This window comes from Acipenser ruthenus, chromosome 3, assembly GCF_902713425.1.
Source record: "Acipenser ruthenus chromosome 3, fAciRut3.2 maternal haplotype, whole genome shotgun sequence".
NCBI lineage: Eukaryota > Metazoa > Chordata > Actinopteri > Acipenseriformes > Acipenseridae > Acipenser > Acipenser ruthenus.
In genome coordinates this window covers 66,530,546-66,540,698 of record NC_081191.1, presented here as the reverse complement: position 1 = coordinate 66,540,698, position 10,153 = coordinate 66,530,546, and the positions used below count along the sequence as shown (strand labels likewise).

General features: G+C 37.8%; 1 protein-coding gene across 1 annotated transcript; it reads right to left on the bottom strand.

Annotated features, from left to right (window-relative positions):
* Window positions 1-223: 223 nt before the first annotated feature.
* On the bottom strand, window positions 224-5,293 carry LOC117435236 (thymidylate synthase-like). The gene is made up of 7 exons (XM_034058242.3): window positions 4,801-5,293; window positions 4,250-4,323; window positions 3,368-3,542; window positions 2,326-2,427; window positions 1,464-1,639; window positions 1,015-1,086; window positions 224-488 (listed from the first exon to the last, which is right to left on the bottom strand). The coding sequence occupies exons 1-7, from the start codon at window positions 5,024-5,026 to the stop codon at window positions 351-353; spliced, it is 963 nt and encodes a 320-aa protein (XP_033914133.2). The 5' UTR covers window positions 5,027-5,293; the 3' UTR covers window positions 224-350.
* Window positions 5,294-10,153: the final 4,860 nt, after the last annotated feature.

Sequence of the window (10,153 nt, the reverse complement as noted above, 5' to 3'; positions counted from 1 at the left end):
TATATATATATATATATATATATATATATATACTTATCTGAAATTCACTTTCCTTGATATGAAATGCAGTGGTAAAATATTTCATTTTGTAAATCTTAACATAACTATAATAATGTACACAACTTAACTGTTTTCTTTGTGCTAGTGAGTGTCCATGTTTATGCAATGAGAATATTTGTTTAATGACTGGTGTACAAAAGAGAACAAAGAAAAAGAGCCAAACAAACATTACTGCATTTATTACAACAGACAATCATAAAAAGATTAATGAAAATGTATGTAAAAAAAATTATTAAATCATTCAAACTTGAAAAGCTACTGCATCCACATCATTTAAAGTAGTAAAGTTGTTACACTGCCATCTGCATTTTAATAGCAGGGTGGGGGTTATATTCAATAATTTCAAAGTCTTCAGCTTTGAAGTCATCAATACTATTCACTTTGCGCAAGATTTTCAGTTTAGGAAAAGGCCTGGGTTCTCTCTGAAGCTGTAATGAGAGGTACAAAAATACATTTAATCACTGCCTTGATTTTCAAAATCCATACAGCACTTTATTTTTCTAGATATTGCGTTTAATTGAATGATCTAAAACGGGTGTTTCTCCCACAGGGGTGATTTAATGACCATTACGTTATAAAATATAAATACAATGAAATGAGGTTTATAAAACATGAGGTCGTCAGTAGTAGGATCTGCAGCCATTCAGATTATATACATCAATATGGGCAGTAGTGGTTAGGGCTCTGGACTCTTGACTGGAGGGTCGTTGGTTCAATCCCAGGTGGGGGACACTGCTGCTGTACCCTTGAGCAAGGTACTTTACCCAGATTGCTCCAGTAAAAACCCAACTGTATAAATGGATAATTGTATGTAAAAATAATGTGATATCTTGTAACAATTGTAAGTCGCCCTGGATAAGGGCGTCTGCTAAGAAATAAATAATAGGAACACAATTGTACATCAGTGACACAGTATTACTTGGGAGTTCTGGTTTAAGAATCGTCAACTCTTACCTGGATTTTTAAAGGCTCAATGTGGTTTACATAAATATGCGCATCTCCCAGTGTGTGTACAAAATCACCAGGCTGAAACAAAATGCAAACAAACATCAAACAACCGTTAGAATATATGCAGAGTAAGTATGGCAAATCTACTTGTTTTTGGTTGACAAAGGGTAGTCTATAAAACCATACCACCACTTTTTTTGCAGGCCACAACATACATTAGAGAGGTTTCTGCTGAAGGATAATCCTTTTCTTCAGCACAAGCAAAAATTACTAACGATTTAAGACCTTTACAAATTGTGTTTTATTGAAGTCATTGCCGTCATACATTTTCTTAAATATAAAGTAAATCTTTTAGAACTCTTGTAAACTAATATACGTGGCTTGTTTTGGGCTTAAAGTTGCGTTAAGTATGAAAGAAAATGTAAATATTAAAAAAAAAAAAAAGCTTGTAGTACCTTTAGTCCTGTAATATGGGCAATCATATACGTGAGCAATGCATAGCTGGCAATGTTGAATGGGACACCCAGTCCCATGTCTCCCGATCGCTGGTAGAGCTGACAGGATAATTCACCGTTACACACATAGAACTGGCACAAGGCATGGCAGGGAGGAAGAGCCATTTGAGGTAGATCTTGAATATGAATAACAAACTAAATATTAATACAATGAAAACAGGCATACAAATTCAGAGTTCCATATGCTTTCTATTTACTACTAATGCAGAATGAACGGCTGGGATATTCATTCTTTCTTTGTTTTAACACAGAAAACTGGTTTTTCCAACAATGGTAACTGACCATGAATGTTGTCCTAATTTTGACAGAATCCCATTATGGAGGTAAAAATGAAGCTTATTTATCCCACCCCGTCATTCCACGTTTGTAGTAAATTGATAACATTTTATTATTACCTATTTTTAAAGATGGTAAGATTATCTGGATACCAAGAAACTTTACTTAGTAAGCAGGGTTTTTAAGTAAAAGAAAATGTTCATGCATCATTCTTAAATTGAGAACATCTTGTGACTTTGTTCATAAAATAATTTGCATATAGTCAAAGATGGACAATTACCTATTCAAGCACTCCAAGATTGTTAGTAAGAAAGTTGTGTAACTGGGGTAATATGGGCACTACAAACCATCAGGGGGCGATGTTCCAACACTTTTTCCAGTTGGCAGTTACATCATTTGATATAAATTGTTTGACAGCATATTTTAAATGACAGGTCCAAGATAATTCTCATAGCCAGTCCAAAGTGTCAACAGATTTACTCTGGCTGCTTTTAAAACGTCTGTCCTTGTATAATAAATACAATACCTTTGGGATTCCAAGCACACATGATAATCCTTCTGTCTTCAGGGTTGGTTTTAATGGCGTCAATAACTTTCTGCAGCTGATCATCACCTTGTCGAGTGTAATCTAAACATTATGAAAAAAATGTGTATATATTAAAATGATCGCAACCAAGGAGTCATGTATATTTTGCTTTAAAAGTCTGAATATGGTAAATTAAGTTTTACCGGTAACTGGCAACATTTACCAAGTGGTAAAACGTATAGAATTATGAAGAAATATATTGCTTTTCAGACATTTACCGAAAGCTTATTGGTAAAGGCACTTTGTTATTCTTGAGACTTAACGGTACATGTCCCAAGTAAAGTGTTATCATGTTTTTCAGACATTTACCACTTTACTTGGTAAATGTCGACATTTACCAGTAAATCTTGACATTTGCCACTGTTCAGACTTTTACCGTAACATACATATACATTGTTTGATATGAATATTGGGAGCGTATTGTGTGTATATATATATATATATATATATATATATACACACACACACACACACACATATATACACACACACACATATATATACACACACACACACATATGGGAACAGCAATAATAGCATTTTTTTTACTGTCATGTTTATTAACAGTAATTATGTTAAAAAAAAAAAAGTGTCCAATTATTTTGTTCTCAAACTTCGATCCCACTGCCAAGCCAATCAGCTTGAGCGCTGATCTAGAGCTCAGCAGGTGCCTGGTCAGTAGGGTCTGCTCTTCAGGTTTATAACATGTACAGCTCCACATTCCAAATGGGATCTCCATCCCAGATAGTAAACTAGGAACAGCGAGGACCAAACCTGCACTTCCTTGAATGCGCGACTCGCCCTGCACACTACAAAATAGTGCAATTACCAGGTTAGTCTCTCTGGGGTCCCACATGCATATTAAATAGGTTACATTTAATACTTTTGGGAGCTGTGAAAAACATAGGTGACCATCTGTAACTTTACTGCAACGATTCCTGTATGTGTTTTAAATGTGAAGCAAAAGGGTAAGCAATCACACCTGTGTTCATATCCTTGTATTCTGCCCCAAAGTGTCGCCACTGGAAGCCGTAGACAGGCCCAAGGTCTCCTTCCTCTCTTGATGTAAAGCCGCTTCTGTCTAAAAACTCCCGCGATCCATTGGCATCCCAGATTTTCACACCCTTTGCAGACAGTTCTTTGGCATTTGTTGAACCCTAACCAAATGAAAAAAATAGCAATGTTCACATATGCCTGCACATTGTTTGTACATTTAGATTAACATCACTGGACTCCTGAGTTATAACAATGCCTACTCCTTGAATCCCTTGTCTAGCTTTTGAAAAGTCTTTCATTAACCTTTTAAAGCTGTAGTGTCCCAAATTACATGGAGTGCAGGATGAAGCATAAAAGTGTGGTTACAATACTGTTAATGCATTTTTATCTTGGTAAGGGGCCAAAAGGAAATGCTGTATTTGCCACCCGTGAGTGGGAGGAAATATGGCTTGGGATACAGAGGGACAGGATATCTCCATATACCCACAAGTAATTTTTGGCCTAAAGATGGTCCTTTTCAAGTTTAACACAACTGGATAAAAGGGTCAAGATATGCAAAATTGTAATGAACTATCATAAAAGATATAACATTTAACTAAACCACAAAGGAACCTAACCCTCAATCCAAGGGTCTGAAGTCAAAACAATTAAACGTGGCAGACCTAAACACAACACAATTACAGTGGAATTGTGAAATATTGGAGAAGGTATATATATATACACATTTAGATTGCCCACTGCCCCCCCCCCCCCATACTCAGTTTATTTTACTAGTATATAGCCTGTGATAAGTCACTTGAAACACCAGAAGATAACCTATTTTATTTGGCAGAAATTATTTTTTGTAGTGCACCAGAGCTTTCTTTACCTTGATGAACCATAACAGCTCTTCCAGTATGCCTCGCCAGAACACTTTCTTTGTTGTCAACAGGGGAAACTGGTCTGCAATAATATCAATGTACTGTCAGTTTATGCGATACATTTGGTCCTTAAACTTTATTACAATTAATGAATGTGACCAAAGGTATTCTAATTCCGTACTCTTAAAGATGTAGGCTATATGACAGACATGTTTGACGATAACAACAATAATATAAAACACTTCCTTGCGCCACTGGCACTACTAAATTAGCGCCAAATGTAAGATTTCAGAATGACCATGCAAAATCAAACAGTAAGGCAGATATATGGCTGTAATATAATTGTGGTATCAGAAATCCGATTCCGTCTTCCCCCTTTTTTATTGAGCATTGCTTACTTACTAGAGTGAATAATAATTAATTTTATGATGCCAATTTTAGAATGCAGACATAAAAAAAAGAAGAAAAAAAAGCAGTTTACACAGAAGTCATTCTGCACATACATGTATTTTTTTAAAAAAAAGCTAGGTATACCGCTTTTTTTAAAATTTCTTCTTACCCCTCAGACTGTATCTTGCTTGTGAACCGAACACAGAGACGACCCCAGTACCAGTCCGGTCCCCTTTTCTGAATCCGTGTTTCATGACGTACTCGACTTGATCCAAATATCCTTGCTCATCACAAAACATTGTGAAATTCTTCTCGGCTTTATAAGCTTCTTTCTGCTCCTTGGCATTAACTTCAGAAGCCCGCGCGCTTGCATTAATTTCTGAAGTAGCAGGCATGATGTATTTATTAAACGTGAAAATGTTGAAATCTAAATGTAATATGCTTTTGGATTCGACTATGCAGTGCAAAACATTGTTGCATGCGCCTTTTTTTAATCCCTGCAAGCGTTCATTAAAAGAAAAAAAAAAAGAAAAATGTACATATATATTAGACTTTATACTTTAACCTCAGATCACTCTCTTTCCTTAAAACAAAGCTGAGAGTGTTGTTAAATTCCCGCGCAGTTGCTCAAATACAGCAAACTCTGGGCGGGGCTGTATGTGTGTCAGACTCTGTCGTGGCAAGAGTTTAGATGCTTGTAGTGATCGGGGTGTAAGCACCTAATAATGACGTACTTGGAAGTGTGCGCTTAGCTTTTTTAAACGAGTATTAGGGTACGTATTCGTTTTGGTTTCTATTTTTTTATGTCAATGTATGCCTTAAAAGTTATTTTTGCGCTTTTGTTTTTTTCCCCGTAACTTGAATGCTACAACTTCACTGATAACAATGTTTAAAAACAGGCATCTCCTTGTTTTTAATTCAAACCGAACACAAGCGAGTGAGGTTAAATTCATTTTCCCTCATTTAAAATCTCAATGACTCGTTGCAAAAAATTGTATAACCTGTTTTGCATTTTTTTTTTTATTAATTTGCAAATTACTATTTAATTAAAGCAAATTAACTTAACTCGCTTTTTGTGTTCGGTTTTAATTATCAAGGAGTTGTGTTTTTTTTTTTTTTGTTGTTGTTGTTTTGTAAGTGGTTATCAAACAGAATCAGAGGCCAGCATTTATCCGCGTTTGATTAAGAAAGGGAGTCGGCTCAAAATAACTTTAAAGGGACATCACGTGATCAAAAATTAATAATATAATTTATAACAATACTATGATTTATTGTATGTACGATTGTATTTTACAATAAATTAAATGGCGACTATAGTTTTGCAGTTTAGATACATCATCCCAAACAGATTTTTTTATATATATATATATATATATATATATATATATATATATATATATATATATATATATATATAATTTCTTCCTTGTCTAATTTCAAAGAAATGGAGGGGAGGTGCAATAACCTACAACTGCTTAAGGCTTAGAAAAAAAGTTTTAATCACTTCAATAAAGAAACTAGTGAAATTAAGTCGTTAATAGCAAAAACTTAAAAACAGAAGAATTTAAGTTGTATAGGTTGATGCAAAATGCTTATAGAACTGTATTCACTGTCTTTTGTAGGTTAGAATGAGCCTCTGGTATCCAGTGCACTCTCCTCTATCAATGTATAACATAGGGTGCACTACAAGCAGCTCTTTCAATTTCTTTGAGGACTTTCGTCACATCAAGCTATTTGATGATTTAACCCTATTCATGAGTTTGAGAGGGATTGGGAAGTCTGCCTGTTGAGAACAAACCTATAGCCGTTTCAAACATTATATAAGAAAATAAAACAATTCAACTGAAATAGGAAACAAACTATTACAATATATTCAGACATTTACATTATTTTTTTCTCTTACATCTTTTAACTCTTCCTTTTGCAAAGGATCTTTGGGTGTATCCTCTTATAAGTATATGTGCCTTTCCGAACACTCAATAGAACCCACTGTATTCCATGTTACTGAAGTATGAGCTCAAAACACCATGCTGGCCAACACCATCAAGTTTAAGTCAAAATTATGCTTTCAGGCCAGCTCAGTTCTGTGTAATCTGCATTATAGTCCATTAGCCAGACCAGATTTGACTACCAAATGGAGGGACTGTAAGCCACTATGGTTTTCAGTTAGCCTGATGTCTGAACTGTCTTGAATCATGTGATGGACATTCCAGATTCCCAGCTAAGTGCCATTTTTAAAAATGGCTGCCCTTTTCCACCCGATTTGACATATCTCAGAAATTGGCCTCTAGCTAAGAATTGGTTGATCCTAGGCATATGCAGTTAACTGAATGTTGTTCAGTATCAAATTCTGCATATGCTGATGTATATTTTGTAGGGGTATATTTTATGTTTTAGAAAATACAACCAAAAATGCACTTTTTTCCGTACCATATGTACAATTTATTCCAACAATAAAATGCAGACAAAAATATGGACAAACGAGATTTTTTATTTCTGAAAAGTATGAAGATAACTTTCTAAAATACAAATGTACATGATGAGTATTCACATCTGAATGTGCCTAATCTTGTGTCAATAGGTATGGCAAAGTGGGTTTACAGAAACTGAGAAAATTTGAAAAATATAATTCTAGTCATCATCAATATCACACAAATCTTCTGCGTCCAACAGTTGCGTCTCATCCTCATCATCAGCCACATTTGAGCAGCTTGCAGGCTGCCGTGCATTTGAGATTGTTCAAAATGCACTTGTAGTCCACTGGCTTGCAAGCTCGAGCACACCTGCATGACATTAGACCAAAGATGACCTCTGGGGCTGGAGAACCTGTCATCCATTGGATAACAAGACTTCCTTCTTTGTTTGTTGTCCAGCCATGTTCTTCAGTGGGGTCAGGAATGTAAGGAGGCTGTGTGGTCCAGTGGTTAAAGAAATGGGCTTGTAACCAGGAGGTCCCCAGTTCAAATCCCACCTCAGCCACTGACTCATTGTGTCACCCCTGAGCAAGTCACTTACCTCCTTGTGCTCCGTCTTTCGGGTGAGATGTAATTGTAAGTGACTCTGCAGCTGATGCATACTTCACACACCCTAGTATCTGTAAGTCACCTTGGGTAAAGGCGTCTGCTAAATAAACAAATAATAATAATAATAATCAGGAGAATTCTTGAGGCTGTGCCTCCAGATGGCAGCCTGTGATGGGGTGCCCTCCCCTTGTGGATATTATGTATTTATGTATGTATTCATTTGTGTTGTTGTTATTATGTATTATACTGTATGTGTTAGTCTGTGGACGGACGAAAGCCGTCCAACATTGTTGTTTATTGTATGAGACCGGCGAAAAAGCCATAAAGTGTAGCTGGAGTGGATGGTGTTAAATCCCCACCCCGTTAAAACCCATGGGAATGTGGCTGTAGCCTTAATAAGGTAATTGTTTAATGGGTAATTAAGGCCCCAGCCACAGTATAAAAGATCCACTCCGGGTTCAGAGCGGCAGAGAGTTTGGAGGAGTAAGAGCGAGAGTCTGATGAAGATTTTGCTAGTGATATCCGTGCTCAGGCCAAGGGATATGATGATGGCAATCGTCATGGGTAAGTTTGATGCATTGGTCAGAACATGTGACGAACATGGTTTTGTCACCAAGCTTTTGTCTCCTGCTCTGATCTTTCCAGCTCTCTGCAAGAAGCTTTGTCAGCTTGTTCTTGCTCTCTGTGCATGTCAGCAGCTGCCTCCAATTTTTTTATTTTGTGGCCAGGTCTTATTTGATCGAATGTTACACCTTCTTTTGAACCATGGCTTACATGATTGAATGGTCTTGGAAAACATCGAATACCACATCAATTCTGTTACTTCCTTGGCCAGCATGAAGCATCTGCGCAGAAACACGATCAGAGAGCTCATCGAATGTATGATTCTCACCATGGCGTTTCATGGCATCAATAAGCGCAGCACACAGATGAGGGGTGTCCTCAGCAGGTGACACTTTGCTCTCCAGGTGTTTCGCTAGAATGGCTTTGTTGTTTTTTTTTTCATTGTGCCATCAGCATTTGCCAGCGCCCAAGATGAAGGACCAAGAGGGTGACAAAGAATGTCCCGCATGTCCAGCTTTCTTTTCTCAGCAATGAGAACCATGTTCCCAAACACCCTTTGGTCAGCTTTCAAGATGTTCTTTGTTTGTCCCCTTAACCATTGTCTGTTTCATTGCACTGAAAGTTTTCAGTTTGAGCTTCTTGATGGTATCATAAAAACCTTCACTTTTGCAGCAGCTGCTCCTGGAAATTCTGGTAAGCTTCTTCTCCCTTTTTGTCGTGCTGTCTGTCGGTCAACACAGACCTCAGATGGGGCAGCTGCCCCGGTGGACATGCTCACAAGATCTGAAGGATCTTGATCATTTTTCTCCAGCAGATCAACCAATGAGGCAACATCAGACTTGTCTCTCTTAATGCAGGGTTTCTCAAGGTCTGGATGACTGAGACCCGCACACTGACACGCAATTGCTTCAGTGCTGCTGCTCAATGCTTAGCTGTGAGATAATAGCGGGACACAGTACCTGGTTTCAGGCTGAAGCCACGTGTTCCTCCAGCAGTTTGGTTGTTTTTATTCACCGTTTCTTCAGTGGTTTGGACCATCGCAACTTGACCAAAAGGATTTGCGTACCTGAGCTGAACAGAGAATCCACCGCTTTGAAAATGATCATGCACTTCTGGACAGATCTCCTTCAGACGTGTCATCTGGGCATAGTAAACTGGAAGATACCTTGCAGAGTTGATTTTGTCCATCGCGAAGCACCATGGGCTCATGTCTCGAATGCCGAATATATGAAAATGCCAGTCACCCTCTCTGTCAGCACGGAGTAGTCCAAGCAGGATGTCGACCATTTCAATGTAAGTCATCCAAAATACTGAGAGTAGACCTCTCTCGTGCCGCAAAACATTCAGGTAAGCGATGAACAAGTCCAGAATGATCTTGCATGATTCATTCTTCAATGCAGCATTGTGTGTTGCATGACTTGTGTTCTGGTGAAGCTCGTGCACTGTGCGAATTGTGTCATTCAGCTTTGAAGGTCTTGAAGGTGGTTGGTTTCAAGCCAGTCCGCAAAGCCTGTCCACGCTCACCTCATCAACATTTCATATGTTAGCTTGTGAATTTTGTTGCTTAGCATATGCCTCAAGTTTCCTCTTCAAACGTACATAATCGGTAGATTCAAGTGACAAGCTGTCTGGTCTGACATACACTCAGTGATCCACCGTGAAAAAATGTAAAAAAATCTCCAGACTCCATCTCAAGATTGAGTCTGTGACCTCATCTATTCCATTTGTGTTCATGAAGGACACAATTTGGGAAGTAAGTTCAGTCAGAGGAACAATCCGCGGGTTTGAAAAAACATCACTGAATATTTTCAAATAGCATGTTGAGAGCGGCCTTCTCCACATTTGGTAAGAGTCTTCCACTTCGCCACACTCAGAACAGGCTTTTTCCAGCCTTTGGCATGTATAGTCTCTGTAACACGTTCTGTGATAGTACGC